Source organism: Nycticebus coucang, chromosome 17 (genome assembly GCF_027406575.1).
Source record: "Nycticebus coucang isolate mNycCou1 chromosome 17, mNycCou1.pri, whole genome shotgun sequence".
NCBI classification, from domain to species: Eukaryota; Metazoa; Chordata; class Mammalia; order Primates; family Lorisidae; genus Nycticebus; species Nycticebus coucang.
Window position 1 is genome coordinate 27,874,546 of NC_069796.1, and position 20,069 is coordinate 27,894,614.

Below are 20,069 nucleotides of genomic sequence, written 5' to 3' on the forward strand. Positions count from 1 at the left end.
TAACTACAAAACCCAAAAGGTATAATCGCACAAATAGAAGAGCCAGGTTTTATTGTGAAATGTGGCAGAGCCAGAAGCTCGCACATTGCTGCGTATGGAAATGTGGCGAGCTAATCTCATCTGCATGTCCAATGCCATTACTTTGGATTAATAAAATGCGCCTGATATGTGGCCTCTGGTTAAACATTCAACAAAGTCAAATAGTGATTTTGCTTTTTTGATGCTACGCCTGAAAAAAATACATTTTTCAATTTTACCACAATTGCATGTCTGTAACCCTTAAATATACTTGGACTGAATGACTTTTCCTTGCTTATGTTGTGTTGCTCTATAGCTGTCCAACTAGAACATAGCCTTTTGACTGAGAGAAGAAAATGAATAGCTCCAATAGATACCGTTGACCTTTGAACAACTTGGGTTTTGAACTGCATGGGTCCACTTACAGGCAGGTATTTTTCAACCAAATGCAGATGCTAAATGCAGTCCTACAGGTTCTAAAACATGCTTGTACAAAGGACCAAGTTTTTGTCTAGGAGGGTTCTGTAGGGCTGATAGCGAGACTTCAGGAGACATGATTTGGGTAGAAACAGGTGGTCCTGGATCCAATCCCCCTAATACATGTGAGGGATGTCTTCTTTTCTATTCCTTATCCTTTGGCTTTATTCGCTGGCCTATTTGTTTTGCTTGCTTATTTAGAAGATCCAGTAAATTGTGGGGGTTTTTTCCTCTTAAAGAACTCTCTTTATATGACTATAAATCTGTCCTTTTCCCTGAATCCATTTTTCCTTCTTTATAATGATGGAGGCCTCGGCATCACAGACTCAAACAACAGTGTGCACAAATTAAAACCAGGGGCTCCATATGAGTTTTATTGATTTCACCCCCCACTTTTATACTTCTATGATATCACTTTCATGTCAAAATGAAGACCATCCCGAAATAATTACAGAGAAAGGGCATGATGCTAGGATTATGAAGCTTCAGTGATTAAAGCATTCAGGGTCAGAGAAAACGCATAAATCTCTTATTCTTATCAGCTGTGTCCCTGAACAGGAATAGCAACAAGATGTGGGTGGATTTTTATGTTCCGCAGAGGTCAATTAATCTGTCAGCTTTACTCAAATTCTGCTCATATTTTGAAACTATCAATACTGAAGTAGACTTAAAATTAAGCCTTGGCGTGGCTTTAATCAGGAATAGCCGATGTACAATCTATAAAGGCAAACATTCTACATATGCTCCTCCCTTGATAAGATAGACAGATCACTAGGAGAAATCAAAAGAAAAATAAATGCTCATCTTCTCTCATTGCCTAAGACTCATTGAGGACTATTAGGCAAGGGTAATATTGGCTAAATGGAGGTCGACTAAAAATGCGGTGTATGCCCCAAGCTACGTTCACTGCATTTGTACCAGCCTCCATCTGTGTTTTGGGTGCTTTTGTATGAATAGTGGAAAAATTGCTCTGACCTTGAAAGGGAAAAAAAATAAATCCAGGTACACGCAAAGAGAAAAATTTGGTGTAAAACTGTTAGCTCTGATTTCTAGTCGATGTAATAGATAGAGCCTTTATTGACTAATGTTCATGTTTGTTTCGTAGAGACTAGAACATTGGTAAAATAGGACACACACAATGTGGCGGCTTTGCTCTGGCTTGCATTAACTGTCACAATTCTGTGCCACATTCTGACTGCCTGTCTGCTATACAACATGACCTTGGGGTCTTTCCTGGGAGAGCAGGACTTGAGCCACATATTTCCTGGCAATATAAATCTGCATTCACTCATTGAGGCTGTCCTAAGTATGGAACACAGACTTGAAAAATAACATAGTCCTTTATGTTTATGAAATGACATATTTTCTGTCTGAATTTGACCTTTCTGCCTTTATTTGAACTTCTACAACTTCTGGTTTTCATTACTGGAGGCCAGTAGAGGAGCAAATAAAAGAATATTGTTTATTTACCTGTTACACAGAGCTTGGTTCTTTATGTTTTTTTTAAGGTTAAGGACTTTATTTTTTACAAATTAAGACTATATAGATTTTATATGCTTCTGAACCAAAAACATCTTGGTCTTCACAGTGTGAGAATGAAGTTTTTATAGAGGTAATTATTCCATGCAGCATTAACAAGTGATTTAAACTTATTCAACAGCTGAATTTTGATGAAAAACAGCACAACGTGGAATTGCACATAATTATTCTTGGCTTATTCTTTGATTCAATTCAAACTCTACAGACTTATTCAATCCTTTAATATACTACAAAATCAGTAGTTTTAGTCTTGCACATGTATTAACTGATATTTGGACAAGAGATTCACAAGTCTTTTTGAGATGATATAGTATAAAATAATGCTGAAAGCACAGTAAATAGTTTGGATGATTTAGTCATACAGCCATATCTTTTTTTTTTTTGGTAGTAGGTATAAAGTTTATAGTATAATGAGTCATTTTAACTTATCCTGCAAAAGGAAAACAAAATCATTTTCAGCGTATTCAAGTGAGAAAAGAGGAATCGGATAAATCAAGAATCTTAAAGCCAAGATGGTTCTTCCTAATGGATAGGAAAAAATATATTAGCCTTAATAAATGTTTTCTAGTTATAAAAATTATATCTACAGAAATTCTATTTACTCTGAGATCATTCTCATAGTTGCATATTTCAAAATGGTGTTTCGCAATAATTTTTATACATGCTCTCTGAAAATAATGTATTAGTTAAACTATATATGTATATATATTGTTTTCTTAATAATTTATTTTTATAACTAAAGACCTGCATGTATCTGGGTTATTTAGAAAATAATAATGTTCTCACCACACATATTACTGATGTTATTCAAATTTATTTGATATATTGTTCCATGAATCTGTGATAACTGTGATTAAAATAAGTGTTCCTCTTCCTAAGTAGTTAGCAATCTAATTTTTTAAATAATCAGCTCAAAAACAGAATGTACAAATGATTCAAGCATGCTTTGATATGCTTTGTATACTATGCTTTGTATAATCAAGCATTATAACTTTAACGTGTTCTCCTGTTGTGTAATCATTATTTAAATTAAAACAATGCTTAACAGACAAATGCAAGACCAAAGACACAAAAATTTTACAAAACATTCTTTACAAACATACTTAAAATAAGTCTATCAAGACAAATAGAAAAATTACCACCCTGTTACTTTGAGCCTTATCCATATCCAAGTTGCTCAATGGTCAATACAAGTGGCTCAATTTCCACATATCACATATTCCCAAGGAAGACATTCTTTTATCTCTTACTTTTTGCAGTAGTGGATACTTACAGAGATAGAGCATGTGAATTTGAAGCTCTCTATGAATTAATAGGAGGTCTAGGTTCCTAGGGTCTTTGGCCTGACCATCTGCCTTCTGTTTTCTACACAGAAGCATGTCATTCTTCAAAGTTAACATTGACAGTGGTCATTCTGACTTATCACAGTTGGTAGAAAGCTATGAATAATCACTGAAGACGTGTCTTTCCACTGAAGGAAGCTCAGTGGGTCTTTGGAGTAAAACGTAAAGAAACAATCCTGCATAGGTCTGATGTGATCAAGAATACTCTGAGCTAAAAAGCAGTGGAGACAATGGGCACCCTTGCCTGGTTCCTGATCTGAGTGGAAATGATTTCAATTTAACTCCATTCAATACGATATTGGCTGTAGGTTTGCTATAGATGGCCTCTATCAGTTTAAGAAATGTCCCTTCTGGGCGGCGCCTGTGGCTCAGTGAGTAGGGCGCCGGCCCCATATGCCGAGGGTGGCGGGTTCAAACCCAGCCCCAGCCAAACTGCAACAAAATAATAGCCGGGTGCTATGGCGGGCATCTGTAGTCCCAGCTACTCGGGAGGCTGAGGCAAGAGAATCGCTTAAGCCCAGGAGCTGGAGGTTGCTGTGAGCTGTGTGATGCCATGGCACTCTACCAAGGGCCATAAAGTGAGACTCTGTCTCTAAAAAAAAAAAAAAGAAATGTCCCTTCTATACCCATTTTCTTAAGTATTATGATTATGAAAGGATGCTGGATATTATCAAAAGCTTTTCTGCATAAATTGAGAGAATCATATAAAACCAGCACATTGTAGTCCACGATTGTACGCAGCTATGATTTAATAAAAAAAAAAAAAAAGAATACCCTGAGCTAAATGACGACACACTGTTTTTTAATCACACGTCTCTATAACCTAGTGTTTTTTCATTGTCAAAAGGAACAAAAAGCACCAAATCTAAAAATCCCAATGGAAGGATTTCTTGCTGGCCCATATCTAGGGTAGGACGTTAGGACTATGGATTCCCACATGTCTTGACTGCCCCAATGCTGGCATATACCCCAGTCCAATTAAGATAAACAAAAAAAGTCCAACTGAATGGATGTATAGCTTCTTAATTTTTTTTTCATGTATACTTTTTTTTTTTTATTAAATCATAGCTGTGTACATTGATATGATCATGGGGCATCATTCACTAGCTTTACAGACCGTTTACTAAGTTTCACATATACCCTTGTAAGATGCACCGCTGGTGTAATCCCACCAATCCCCTTCGCTCTACCCACCTCCTCCCTCCCTCCCCTCCCTTTCCCCCTTCCCCCATTCTTAGGTTGTAACTGGGTTATAGCTTTCATGTGCAAACCCTAAATTAGTTTCATAGTAGGTCTGAGTACATTGGGTACTTTTTCTTCCATTCTTGAGATACTTTACTAAGAAGAATATGTTCCAGCTCCATCCATGTAAACATGAAAGAGGTAAAGTCTCCATCTTTCTTTAAGGCTGCATAATATTCCATGGTGTACATGTACCACAATTTATTAATCCATTCATGGATCGATGGGCACTTGGGCTTCTTCCATGACTTAGCAATTATGAATTGAGCTGCAATAAATAGCTTCTTAATTTTAAAGCAACTAAATGTAGTAGGTTATGGCAGCTTAGTGGAGGGAAGCTGGATCTCTTGTTAGAAGGATTTCCTATTAACAGCAACAGTAAATCACCAAAATAAGTAGTCTAGTAAAATCTAAAAATAGAAAATGTTAAATATCATCTGAAACTAGAGACCAAAAAAATTGATAAAATGAGAACTGCTATAATGGAGCAAATACATTGTCAAGTAGACTCATTAGTAAAGTTGATACACCAAGGGCATGAATGTGATCTTCTTTATAAGACCAAATTCATATTAATTTAAGAATTCTTTTAGACTTGCATTTTGTTTCATGAAAACCTTGTTCCTCTGGATGTGATCCCTGTGTATGAGAAATGCTGGTTTACACAAAGATGAGCAAGTATCTTTGCTGTAGGATATTTCCTTTACCATTCTTCTATATTTGGTAAAATGCAAAGAGGAGGCTATATTATTTCTCCTTTCTTTTTTCTTTTTGACAAAAAATACCTTTATAGCAGATGTAGGTAGCTTGTTATTTAGCACAATACACTTTGGGTTATTTGAATTTCAAAAACTAGTTGTGTAGATGTTTTTTGCTAACCAGAGAATATTTGTAGCTTGAAACTAAACTGAAATTATTTATAATCTAGAGAATTATTCTTGAAATTGATTAGAATTTCTATTCAGAATTCTTTTTTAATTATGTCTATAAATCTACTATTTGAAAAAGATAACTGCTTACAATTTTTGTAATTATAAATTATCACAAGAGACAGGAAAATTTGAAACTGTCACTCTGAACACTATCATTGTTAGATCAATCAAGCAATTAAATAAATCAAAACTTTCACTATTAGATCAATCAAATAAATATAATAAAGGTTAGTTTTTAAGCATTTGGACATTCAATAAACCTGTCTCAAGAAATCCCTACAAAGGAATATTTTGTATTATATTTATCTTAAAAACTGTTCACACCAAAAAAAGACTCAATAATAAATAGGATTCATTTTTTCAGAAAGATTTTCTATTTTGTTTTTTAGTTATATCCACTGTGCACTTATAAAACTTGCTATTCACCATTACATATGAAGAAATCATCCAGAAAAATCCCCAAACTATGGGCTATCAAATTGTTTTCTCTCTGTCTCTTTGTAGTGCCAGAAAATGAGAAATTTTTATGCATTGCTATCATTTATTTATTTTTAAAATCTCTTGAGGGTCTTATTTATTACCCCAGATATAAAAAATTTTAAATTTAATTTCTAAAATATTTGAGTTGCTGAAAATAATCAAATACATTTGGCTAGTATTGGACAGAGGAGAAATATATGTATTAGCTTAAAAAGAATGAGGCACATTTATTATCTCTGTGTATCTTCTATCCAAACAATATTCACAAGATAGAGAGACTGAAGAAATATGTCTCTCTCTCAGATTACCTATACACAATCCGTGTGTATGTGCATCTATATGTATAATATATAACACACACATACATAATAATAAATGCAGACATAAGAATGTGGGTTTAATGTCTTTTAGGTTGGAAAATGCAAGAGAAATAACATTAACACATATAAAATCCAAAGGATTTAACAATACTCTCTTGACAGGTTCTAGAAACACTACTGGGCTCTTGAAGTAAAACTTTCTATCAGTGCTCTTATGAAGCATACCAGGAGGGAGTGTGTCCCGAGAGAAGGTGCAGGCTTGAGAGATGCCCCTTTTAAAGGTGTGTAAGAAAAGCAGCCACAAGCAATGGGAACTGAGAAAGGGTCTTTCAGAAGAGTGAGAGGAAAATCATGAAAAACAAAAGAAAAAAGCATGTTTTAAGAACGTCGAATGACGCAGACAGGACCTGGAATTTAAGGGAACTGGGGTCCAGTATCTTTAGTCTCAACTCAAACTTCAACTGCTGTAAGACTGTGCCACTGCATTGCTGTAGCACTTCAAATTTTATATATGTAAACCTAAGTTCTTTATTATATTTCCTCACACCAAAGCCTCCATTCCCAGTTTCCTTCCTTGAAAAAATGTCAATCTTCTCCCCACCCACCCAGGTGCAAAGCTATCCTGGTGCTTCTGTTCTTACACCGTGGGGTTTTGCCTCAGTTGTTTTTTACTCGAGGACAATCTACAGTCCCTCTTATTCTTTCTCCAGGATTAGAGTAGCAATTTCCTGACCTTCACATCTCCTTCCACAGATCCATCCATTTCAATAATGACTTCCTCAGCTTCCTGAGCAGCACTGTACTGTCAACTACCAGATACACTGGTACAAAACTTTCCGTATTATAACCGAACGTACCTATTCAGAATGGTCTCACCATGTTCATTAACTCAAGCATTTCCACTAAGCTCAGACCTGAACAGTGTTTACTTCTAGAATCTTCTTCTTATTGTTTATACAGTTCTCATTGCTTACAATGTGTTTCTTGCAACTATCCAGATTCTCCAGGACCAGCTCAAAGTGCCTAATTTCTCAGAGGTCTTCCCCAATAAATGAAGCCTCAAACTCCTTGACAACTACTGATTACATTAGCATTTTTCCCCCAATGAGTTATTTATTTTCTTACATTGTCGCCACTTCATTAAAGATCTCTTAACTCCTTTACCACTCTCCCAAGTTTCTCTCAGCAACTGAAACATTGTACTCCATGCAGTGAACATTTACGGAATGAATGACTGCAAAATATTTTTTCATAAGATACATTAAAAAAATGTGACACATTCCATCATTGTATTTCTTTTCTTCTATAGCGTGGTCTATGTGATTTTTCTGACTCTAATTCAGTAACAACTAAGATACTTCATATTATTTTGCAACAAGGGAATTAATAACTAACATATTTTCCAGGAAAATTTAACTCATCAATGTAATTTTCTGTAGTCATATGACTCCCTTTGTCTCTTTTCCTGTTTATTAACTCAAACAACTTGAAAAGGTTATTTTTAAAAAAGTAAACACACTCTTATTTGAATATCATGGTATGTAAGCCAAGAAAAGGTTTTTAAGGTTGAGTTTCAAGGAAGCTGTCGAACTTTTTGGCATCCTCTTGAATCCATTTGGCTGAAATACCCACTATCAGGTTAGCAATTACCTACCCTAGAAGAGAAACCATGGATGAGACTAAAGCTAATTAAGAGTTTTCTGTATGAGCTAGCAAAATGTCTTGAGATATATATATATATATATATGTATATATATATATATAAATTTTTTTTTTTTTTTTTTATGCCAGCAATACCTGGTGATTTGTGGGTTGAGCTCTGGCAGAATTGCACGTTTGCCTGAGACTTGTGTATGTTAATGACTTCTAAATGCAAATGACTTCTTTTATTCCATTGTGGTAGTGATCAATGTACACTGTGTAGAAAAAATGTTTTTGATTACTTTGACAGTTGTTTTACAACATATTTAGTCCTCTCTAAATCATTTATATGTAATCCGTTTGACTTTATCCCACACATTTCCCTGATTTGCTATACCTATGTGTGAACATTTTCACTAAAAATACCAAAAGAATTTGAACTTTAGATCCAAAAATAAAATGAATTAACTAATCACACGCGCACAACACTCTCAAATATCTGACCCCTAGGAGCAGATTTCAATTTCAAATACTCGTGTGTCAAATAAGGCAGGCACATTACTTTTAAAAGACCCTGAAACACACACTAAACTAAATAGCAAATCCTTAAAAACAAACCTAACTTTTGTTCTTTACTATGCTTGTTTCACACTCACTTTATTAAAAAGAGAATGATGGAACTGCCAAGCATATACATAAATGAATAGGAATGCTGCGCTAATAATTTCCAGTAGAAGTCATCCTTCAGTTTCCTTATGAGGTCCTCTGTCCACGGTGAGTGCTATTTTACTCTTGTTAAACCACTTTGGAATAATCCATTTATTCCTAAAGACAAATTAGCCTACTCAGAGCTATTACCCTTGTTACAGATCAGCACTTATCGTTATAGACTGTATCGGGTTCTGTAAGATTGTCTATTATATTTTTCGAGGGGAAAAACCATTTGAGCTCTGCCAGTAACAATTTTCCCTTAATGTAGGAATTCCTATTTCTTACAGAGGCCAGCTGGAAATGAGCAAAACATTACAGAGCTTTCTTTAGCTGTTGGCCTGGAGAATACACATTCTCTCCAAAATATATATCTTTGGCACAGTCTAGAAGTAAGGAATCTCGGGTAACCTCTGTATTGGCCAAGTTTGGGAATTATTATTTTTAACCCCTAAATATACGGAAGTGGATTTTTTTTTGAAGGAATTAGAAGTATATACCAGCGTTAGTTAGGTTTTTAATCTAACAAAACGTTAAATAAATACTGTATGGTGGTATATTTTTCTATTGGGTTTTCTGCTTCTTTGGCAAAATCTTTAAAATGACATTTTATAAGATTTACAGCTTGAAGAATTTTGCAGTTACTTTAGACTTGTGTTTAACATGGGCAGATTAATAGTTCCATAAACTCACTGACAAACTAGATAATATAATCTAAACCTATAAATCACTTATACTGTAATCTTACTTACAAATTACTTATACTCTATGATCCCCATTGGAAGTAATTTAAAAATTCAGAGTGACAGATAACTAGTTAGCACCAAAACAGTATTTACGTGCCTTTTCTGAAGTCATGAAATGAAAAGTAGAAATTAAGATTTAACCAGTAACTTTAAAGCTTAGAATTTTACCATGGATTCTCAATATTTAAGCCCAGTTATGGGCAGGGCATGGTGGCTCATGCCTGTAATCCTCCCACTCTGGGAGGCTGAGGCTGTTGGATTGCCTGAGCTCACAGATTCAAGACCAGGCTAAGCCAGAGCAAGACCTCATCTTTAAAAATAGCCAGGTGTCGTGGTAGGTGCCTATAGTCCCAGCTACTTGGGAGGCTGAGGCAAGGGAATCACATAAGCCCAAGAGTTTGAGGTTGCTGTGAGCTATGATGCCACAGCACTCTCGAGAACAACAAAGTGAGACTCTGTCTTAAAAAATGTTTATAAAAGATTAAAATATTTTTAAAAAAGAGACCAGTTACAGAAGTCTATTTTTAGCCCCATGTTCAAAAATCACATATTACTTCAAATTATTGATTAGTGGACAAATAAAGAATATTTTCCATAACAACAGTCAGTTGGGTAGATTCAGTAATTATTGCAATGCATATTTTCAAAATGATGTGGTTAAAATAAAATCTCAAATGATCAGTTTGGGAAATATTTCATTCTAACAATAAAATATTTGTTTCTTTTTTCTTTTGAGCTCTTTTATTCCAAGAGCCAGTCAGAGCTTCTATCATACACTTTAGTTCTAGGACAGTGATTTTTATGTCTCTTCTTTTCACATTCATTTGAGAAGCATTAAGGTATCTTAATTTTGCTGGGTGCAGTGGTTTAGGCCTAGAATCCCAGCACTCTGAGAGGCCAAGGCAGGTGGATTACTTGAGCTCAAGAGTTCTAGACTAGCCTGAGCAAGAGGGAGTCCTGGTCTCTAAAAATAGCAAGGTGTTGTGGCGGCTGCCTGTAATCCCAGCTACTCAGGAAGCTGAGGCAAGAAAATTACTTGAGCCCAAAGGACTGAGGTTGCTGTGAGCTATGATGCCATGGCACTCTACTAAGGATAACAAAGTGAGACTCTGTCTCAAAATAAAGATATCTTAATTTTTACAAAGGAAGAATTGGCGCAATGTCACAATGCAATCATCGTTAGTCATGTAAGTTAAATACAGAGAAACAGCAAAATTGCTTGACAACGAGGGTATGAGCAATCAGGAATAGCATGTGACATGGTATAGTGGATCTCAGAATCCATGGATCACAGAAGCAACGCAAGAGTCAGACCAGTAGAAAGAATGAGTGTCTGCTCTCTAAATAAAAGAATGGTTAAGAGGCATTTATTAATATCCCATTGATAAAGTGTTCTTAAGGGGAAATTAACTTTCCTAAAAGTACATAGGTACTTTTTGGACTAAGAGACAACAATGCTGTTTGGTGACTTGGACAGAACATGATACTGGGTGGGTTATTCCATGGGCCATGGCATAGATTTCTACATGATTTATGAATTTTCAATGACAGAAAGGCATTTTATACTTTACAAAAGTAGATTTGAATTGTACTATGGACAAGCCTTGAAGAACCCATCAATTCATGAATGGCTTTTCCTCTTGCCTCATTTGGGCACGCCATACATTTGTAATGGCTATTTATTGCTGCTTGAATAGCCCCCTGGCTTTGAGTTAACTGTTTCATTAATTTCAATATATTTCAGAGCATGTTTACTGTCATTCACTGATATTTAGTGCATACCTGTTAAGCAGAGAGTGATTCCTGTAAAGTGCAGAGAAAATACATGAAGTTATCTTGATAAACATTCAACTATATCATAAAAGGAATATTTCCACATAAAATAACAAAAATTGAGCAGCAGAGTACATCTGTATCTTCTATGTAGCATTTGATTCATCAAAAACATTGTTATACCATTGTGCTAATTTAGACCTCGTTATCCTCAGTTCCTAAAAATGCATCAGATTACACTTGAACCATTTCATTTTCCTCAGGCCACAGTTATTCCACAGTACACACTCACCACTCCTGAATATACTGAACCTGGGCCATCAGTAAAGGCCTCAAGATACAGGCCATTCTTGGAGCACCTTCTACAAGGTATTCGCCTGGTTTTCAAAATATTAACCACGATCTTAGCAATACGTCCTATGAATGCCATAAGTAATACCATATCAAGGGTGACATTTCCATGTTCAGTTTCTTTCTGCAATTCAACTTTTCTGTAGTATCTCTTTAGTCATTCGTCCTAGGCAGAAGAAAGGATTTCACACCTTGTTTTTTTCAAAAAAAGGAACTCCACAGCCAATGAGAGCTCATTTTGTGCCTTTGTTTTTATCATAATGTCATAGTTAAGAATTTTTAAAGACATTTTACTGTGTTTTTCCTTCCTATAAATTTGTTTCCCCTCATTAGTTTGTATTTAGATCAATGCATATATTTTCCAAATCATTCTATTCAGAGCATATCAGCCTGTCTTTAGCAGTTTTGCTAAACTCTGTACATTCAGTGTTGTCACCTAACTTAGTAACTATAACTTTCTTTTTTTTTAGCAGTTTTTGGCCGGGGCTGGGTTTGAACCCGCCACCTCCGGCATATGGGGCCAGCGCCCTACTCCTTTGAGCCACAGGCACCACCCCATAACTATAACTTTCTAAGAGTGCATACCTGTATTTATTACTAGCTTATCCTGGGTCATTTTTAGAAAAAAATATAAATCATGGAGTTAAGTAAACATCTACTCTGTTCTTCCACAAACTTGGACATGGCTAATACTTCCCAACTATTTCCCCTTTGGTTAGTTTTTTAAATGAAATTTTCCTACGTTAGAGGAGTTGGCCAGCTCTTACTGGCAAAAATAAAAATGGCAAATAATAAAGTAGAAAATGGCAGAAAATTAAGTTTTAGAGAATGGGAATGTTTATGGAGTTTGACAACATATATCTCATTTTAAAAGATGAAACCTTTTCCTTAGTACCAAGTTGATTTGCTAACATTTGTATTTGAGCTTCTCATTGACCATGCTATTGCTCTGATCTTTTTGACAGTCCAAACCGTTTCTATTGGTGAGCAGTTCTCTCTTATCATGTTTAATGTTTGACGTATGAGCTACAGTGTAGACATAACATAATACATTCTTAGAAATCATCACTAGTGACACAGGGCAAGAAAAGATTTATTCCATTATAAGAGAAAGCTATGCTGACATTATGTATACCCATGTGCAGGGAAGCTCAGACTTTTCGTGGGCAGATTAAAATGATGACTATGACCAAGTCAATAAAACAAATAAAATAATCTTACTTTTAGACAGTTTGGGGCTTATTTTTTGATGGAGGGGAGGGATTACCAATATCAATTTTCTTGTACTTGTTGTCTCTGTAAAAAATCTGCTTAACTCCTAAATCATTGTGGACAATTTTCTAAACTATTAAAGTTTGCCCTAAACATCACCGTTTCCTTTTTTACTCTTGCAAATCTGGGATATCATGATTATGTTTCCTGGTCAGAATTAAAGACTAATAGTACATGGAATTGATTCATGAGGTGCTTTGTTTCAAAGACCCTTTGAGGCGATATTAAACTGGGGAACAGATTATTAACAGACAATACAAGTCTCTCTTTTTAAAAATACTCTAGTCAGGAAGTTTTCCTTGTGAAAGAAACATCAATGGTCAGCTGTCCGGTAAACCCTGCATTTCTTTACTAGTTGTTGGCAAATTGACATTAACATTTTAGCATTTTGGCCTTTAACGGAAGTCTGTAGTGCTGGCTTGTTTCAAATACATATTTAAATGTATTTGATGCATGTGTGAGGAGCAAGATTTAAAATCTATTAGAAAGAAAGACTGGGGCAAAGGAGAAAAAAAGAAAGGAAGGGTGGAGAGAGAGCCATTGGAAATGAATTTGAAGAAACACTAGGTTCGTATCCCACTCTACTCATTCACCCTTCTTATTAAACAATTTGGAATATCGTAACACAGAGACATATGACTATATGGTGGGTACAGTGGAAAGACTATCATATTTGGAATCAAAAGACTTGCATTTGAGTTTTGTCTCTCCTTATGGGCGAGTCTTCTTCATAAGTCCTCCCCTGACCATGCCATTGAATCGCAAAACTCCCCATCCCCATCTTTCCCCACCTCTCTCAGCTTTGTTTTTTGTTGTTGCTTTCCCCATAGTCCCTGTTAACATCTAAAATACAGTGTATTGGGGTGAAGTAGAGAGTGGGGGCAATGGTCAGAGGTGGTAGGAGGAGGAGGAAGCAGACATCACTTTAAGTGGTGCCAAAGTAGAACCCAAAGCCTAAATTCCAGGAGAGTGAATGAGCACTGTGCTGTCATGGGTGTAAAGTGATGGTGTAAAGGTTGATATAAAGAGCAAACAGGTGGAATGCTTTATACATTACCGTGGCTGGAATAAAAATGGGGATGAATGAGTTCCAGAGAGCAGAGCGCTCAAATCTGTGGACACCAACCTGCAGAAACAGCGAGAACTTCAAAGAGCTAGTAAGGAGCAACATTAAGAGGGGGAGATAAGAAACTGCCCTGAGAAAGAAGACGTCATGTGTTAAATACAGAACACATACTCTAGCCAGTAGTTTCCAAACTGGGGCTACACAGCATAATTACCTAGATATGTTTTTTTAATTACAGATTCCCAAATATTACATGAGTTTATTGACTTAGAGATTCTATGCCTTAAAATCTATATATTTTTTTTAAATAATCCTCACAGTTCTGAAGCATAGACTCAGTGTATGGATATACTGCATTCTTATAATGAGATGAGGTTTATATTAACCAGTGTGATGTAAACGCTTCTAATTCCATATGAAATCAGCACATTGTTACCCCATACATGCATTAATGTATATATGATCTATGCGTTTATGATTTAATAAAAAAAAATAAATTAAATAAATGTGCATAGGTAGTTGGGGTAATGTGGAAGCCTTCAGGGAGGCAAAAGGTTTGAAATACGTCTGAAAAGAGCTGGTGCTTTTTGTAAAGGAACAATACTGGGAGCACAGTTGTAGAAGGGGGAATAGAAATTGCATGGAAATGATTAACTTATAAAAAAGAAAATGATTTTCAATAAGGTTGGGTAGAAATAAGGTTAGAGAGGCAAGTAATTCTTCACCTGGCTATAACTATATGCCAGGCTTTATCTTGTAGGTGATGGTGAACTCAATAACCAAAAATTTTTGTCCAAAGAATATATTTTGAAAAAATCCATATTCAGTGAATGTGTGACATTCATTAAAAGGCTAGCTGAAGACTAAAGCCGAATCAAACAATAGTAAATTAGACTTGAGATGATAAGGGTTTTTGCAGAATGCTTCTTGTGTAAATGATAAGAAAAGATGGGAACCAGTGATAACGATGAAGGAACAATTGATAGCAAAGAGAGAACATCTTAATAATGACTTGGTAAAATACAGAGAAAAACTAAAACATGAATAATCATATATCATAATCATATGTATTTAAAAGGTGACAATCGGAAAATATTTACCCATTTTTTTGTACACCAAGATCTTTAGCAAAATATGACTAAATCTTTTTAGACAAAAAAAATCTACCTAAGAAATAAGTCATCATTTTCAGAAACATAAATACATCTTTCTCATATATAATTCTGATAGCATGAAGTAATTGTATTTTTTCAGTCAAATTAAAATTAGTCATTTGTATCACTAATTAAATTTGGTGCTATGCATATATACATATAAAACCAAGAGATTTCTCTAATAGAAGACTTTGTATTTAAAATATGCTCTTCTTTGCAAAATATCTTAAAAATGAATACAAACAACATATAGGTGAAATGCAAGGAAATAATTAAAAGTACATTTTATTAGAAGAAATACAGATTATTAAATGTTTCTACTATGGCAATACTGGTATCATCTAATCTTCCAAGAAATAGCAAGTTATTTCAATAATAGATGAGGTTAATGACCCTTCTTGATATTGTTGATAAACATTTTAAGGGCAGAACAAATAAAATGGATTAGTAGATTGAAAGACCGTAACAGTGCTCCAGTCTGACATCAGGCTTGCACTAACTCTTGGATGCCGATGAGTAAATTAAATAATCGTGAGTCAATTATTTGCTGTAAACTATGTATTAGACATCTGAAAACTGCCCGAGCATCCCTGGTGGCCTTCGCTCCCTTTCTCTTCATGTCATACTCTCCAACCTTCTCTATCCTCCTTTATTCCCCTATGTCCTTTATTGTTGAAAACCGTGCCTTAGGGCAGCCAGAGGTTCTCACCAGCATGATGCCCAAGTTCAGAGCATCATGACCCAGACTTTGCATTGACTGTGGATATTGTGCTTCATGTTTAATTTTAAGAACTATGAGGAGAAAGAGGATCACAGCCTAGAGAAAGGAAACAGCAGAAAGAACTTTTAACACACTTTGTATCTCTTCCAGTGCTCAATCACCTGTGGCAAAGGAATGCAATCCCGAGTTATCCAGTGCATGCATAAGATCACAGGAAGACATGGGAATGAATGCTTTTCTTCAGAAAAACCTGCAGCGTACAGGCCGTGCCACCTTCAGCCCTGCAATGAGAAGATTAATGTGAACACTATCACATCACCGAGACTGGGTAAGCAGACCACAATCAGGAGGTTTTTAAGAAACCTATCGATGCTGATGGCTTCTTCCATTTTGCCTATCACTAGACTTTAGGAATTGTAAGCCAATGCTGATTATTTTGGTTCTGACTAAATGGAATCTACTTAAATATTGTTTTGTCCAATGGGTCAAGTAGGCAAAACATTCTAAAGACTAAACTGCTTTGATTCCTGAAAGTCTCTCTCTACTCAAAGCCAAGTCCAGGAAATACTAGTGCCACACCAACCAACATCACCTTAGAAAGGCTTTCAGGATGTAACAAATACAGTAGAATCTCCATAATTGACCCCCCTACACTGACCGCCACCTTACATTGACCTAATTTTCCTAGACCAGACATGTACCACATGTACATATCAGTACATGGACCTAGTTCCTTAGATTGGCCAGCTTTGTATGCTAACTATTTTGTAACAGTCCTTTGGGTGATCAACTTACAGAGGTTCTACTATAATAGGCTTGGACTAGTCCCAAGGCAGAACTATCAGTTAAGTTAATGTCTGTGGAAAGGTGAGATTCCACTATAAGCCTTAGATCTCTCCATGGTTAATAGCCGCCTGTGTGATTCTAAGTGCAAATTATTCTTTGGAGAGAGATAGAGTAAAAAATGGCCCTCAGGAAGAATGAGTTTATTCATCTACATCACTGAACGAGAGGTACCATTTTCTTTTTCACTTTTGAGGACGTAATTTTAATTAAAAGCTACATGCTAATAATATATTGCTATTTTTATAGTTACTATTATTAAATACTTTCCTATGCATTATCAATTCCTGTCATTTAATCTAATCCATAACCAAGAAATAGAGTATGTATTTTAAGTAGATAAAGCCTATAACCAATGCTAATGAATGACTTAGCCTTCCTGTGGCAGTTAGTGGCTTTTAACAGGATTCCTACCTGACTGTCAGTCAGTTAATTTAGGTTTAAAACCTTCAGTTTCACCCATAAAATCTAAGGGGAACAATTTGAATCACCAGAACGATATTACCAAAATATAAGGAGCTACCCTGTCATATGTATTTTTGCCAGGCATAAAATTCAATCAAATGGAAAGTTTAAGTTCTTCATGGAAATATAAAAATTCTATTTTATAATACAGATAATTAACATTACTAAGAAATGATCTATCCAAGTAGGATAAGACTAATTGAGACAAAAATTTAAGAGCAGATGCCCTATGCCCGCATATTCAATAATAGCAGAATCTCAATCTCCAATAATTACTTGGAGTCCTTGAACTATTCTGTGTGAGAAAATAATGAATTAAAAGAATAATTTTGTTAAAATTGTTTTTTCTCTATTTTTCCTTGAAAACATACCCCAGCCTATAGTCCCAGCTACTTGGGAGGCTGAGGCAAAGGAATCACTTGAGCCCAGAAGTCTGAGGTTGCTGTGAGCTATGGTGCCACAGCACTCTATCCAGGGCGACAGCTTGAGACTCTGTCTCAAAAAAAAAAAAAAAGAAAGAAAGAAAAAGAAATGAAAAGGTACCCCAAACACAGAAAGATAATATTTGGAATATCTAAGGTATTTTCAAGTAAAATAATCATGAGAGAGTATGATACATTCTAATGGGAAAAAGAAAGAATTGTTACAGACTAACTTTCATTGTAAGGGCCAGAGTGCACTATTTCTTCAGAAACGCTGAGGCCGAATCTGCATGAACAGATTTGGGATGCTAATTCCTCATTTCAAACATTTTATCGGTGTAAATTTCAGTCACTTGTGACCATCAGGTTTGATTTCACAGAAGCTGGAAATTACTGTCTCTGGCTATTACCCCTGTGTGTGCCTGCTCTCGGGGAAACTAGGAATGAGAAATAAATACGAGACTATGTTCAATGGGCTGTTTCTTTGCAATTTCATTCATAACAACACTACTCATTCATTTTCACCCCCATCAAGAATACGAAACGTATTTCTTTTTGTTTTTAATCTTCTCTCCTTAAACCCCAAATAAGCTCCTGTGGCTCAAAGGAGTAGGGTGCTAGCTCCATATCCTGGAGGTGGTGGGTTCAAACCCATCCCCGGCCAAAAAAAAAAACAAGGAAGAAGCTTAAATGAAAATCACAATATCAAAGCTTAAAAGTATAATACCTTGAATTTGGGAATTCTGGTTTCAATAATTTTAAAAACATTTATAAGTAAGAACATCATTCATTCACTTTACCCTTTAATTGTAGAGCATGTGTGTGTGCGTGCACATGTGTGTCTGTGTGTAGAATATCTCTTTGTCTTTTTTTTTTTTTTTCCAGTTTTTGGCCGGGGCTGGGTTTGAACCTGCCACCTCCGGCCTATGGGGCCAGCGCCCTACTCCTTTGAGCCACAGGTGGCACCCTGTCTCTGTCTTTTAAGTTCTAGAAAGTGATATAAATGAGTCATAGATGTTGTTTCTTCTAACAACAGCTGTGATGTCTGCATGGATTAAATTGACTACGTTCTGTTTCACAGCGGCTCTGACATTCAAGTGCCTGGGAGATCAGTGGCCAGTATACTGTCGGGTGATACGTGAAAAGAACCTATGTCAAGACATGCGGTGGTATCAGCGCTGCTGTGAGACCTGCAGGGACTTCTACGCCCAAAAGCTGCAGCAGAAGAGTTGACCTCTAGCAGACTGGCTGGCTTATGGCCCTTTCAATTACTTTATTTATAAACACACACACTAGCATGTTTTTCAGACCAAATGTTATCAGATTACATATAATTTAATCAAATTAATTTATTTTTTCTGTGCCTGCCAAACATCCAATGTGGTGCTTATTTTGATTATACAAACATTTTCGATTTATATTATATGGCTTCACGAATAATTTTATATAAGTTGAATCCAATAACTTACTAAAAAGAAAAAAAAAAGACCATTAGACTTAAAACAATTTTTTTATTGTTAGGGCTGTCTCTAAGGTGCTACTTCCTGCCCACCAAGACCATTGAGTTATTTACAATGTGTACTAACTTAGCATAATAGCTTAGTTATAGATGGAGAGAAAGTATGTTTGTTTGTTTTTTGGTGTCCTGCTGCAGAATTAGCCCATTTTCTGTAATCGGCAGGAGATGTGTAAACATAACAAACCTCATAGTGTTGGACAGGTTTTTAGAGAATGTATTATGAATTTGGTTCAGATTTAGAAATACTCATAGGAAAAATTCTGCTGTAATTATAACCTTATTTTAATAATGAAAAAGAAAAGTCAGAAGAGAGACTTTAATCATGTTCATGAACGTGTACTTGAACACAAGTATTGTAACAATGAAACACTGTAATGATTTACACTGAATCACCATTGCACTGTTGATATAGTGTAGAGAAATTGTTAGAAATGATAACATCTTAACAAAAAATGTGTATTATTTTAACATGTTGTTATTAGATTTTAGCTTTTTTTTTTAAGTATTTTGAACAGAGAAAGCATTGATTCACCCATTTCCTTGTATCTTTTTAGCAGATTTGTGGAAGAGAATAGTACTTAGCCTCACAAATTAAAATGAAAAAATGTACTGAATATTTTTCAGCCTTTTCCCTAGGAACAAGGAAAAGCAAAAAGCGTATAACACTGTGGTAGTTTCATTGTGGTTTTTATTTTTCCTTTTAAAAATTTAAAAGTTTTGCAGTTCTGTGAAACGTTCAAAAACCAGCTTAAAATTTTTCTTGTGAGAAAATGTTGTACATGATTCACATGATTTCTTAGATTTTTTTCAATAAAATATGTGAAATTTGCTGTTGAGAGGTAATCCTTACTAGACTGTTCGTATTTCCGCATGTCTGGCAAGCAAAGGTGCTGACTGGTTTTGTTCTGGATTATCTTCTAAAGGATGTTTGTACACAGAACTGCATTGCAAGGTAGAAATAATGCATCTTCCTTGAAATGGGCCAAAACTGTGTCACTTTGATCATCAGATAAGACCTAATACTATAAGAAAAATGA

General features: G+C 35.5%; 1 protein-coding gene across 4 annotated transcripts in view; it reads left to right on the forward strand.

The window, feature by feature from the left end:
* Nucleotides 1–19,808, forward strand: part of ADAMTS19 (ADAM metallopeptidase with thrombospondin type 1 motif 19) — a 226,270-nt gene extending 206,462 nt beyond the window's left edge. For all 4 annotated transcript variants that reach the window (XM_053567390.1, XM_053567391.1, XM_053567393.1 and 1 more), the window contains 2 exons: nucleotides 15,934–16,111; nucleotides 18,595–19,808. In XM_053567390.1, coding sequence (XP_053423365.1) covers nucleotides 15,934–16,111; nucleotides 18,595–18,746 — 330 coding nt within the window. In that variant the 3' untranslated portion in view covers nucleotides 18,747–19,808. The remainder of the gene's footprint in view (nucleotides 1–15,933; nucleotides 16,112–18,594) is intronic.
* The last annotated feature ends 261 nt before the right edge of the window (nucleotides 19,809–20,069 follow it).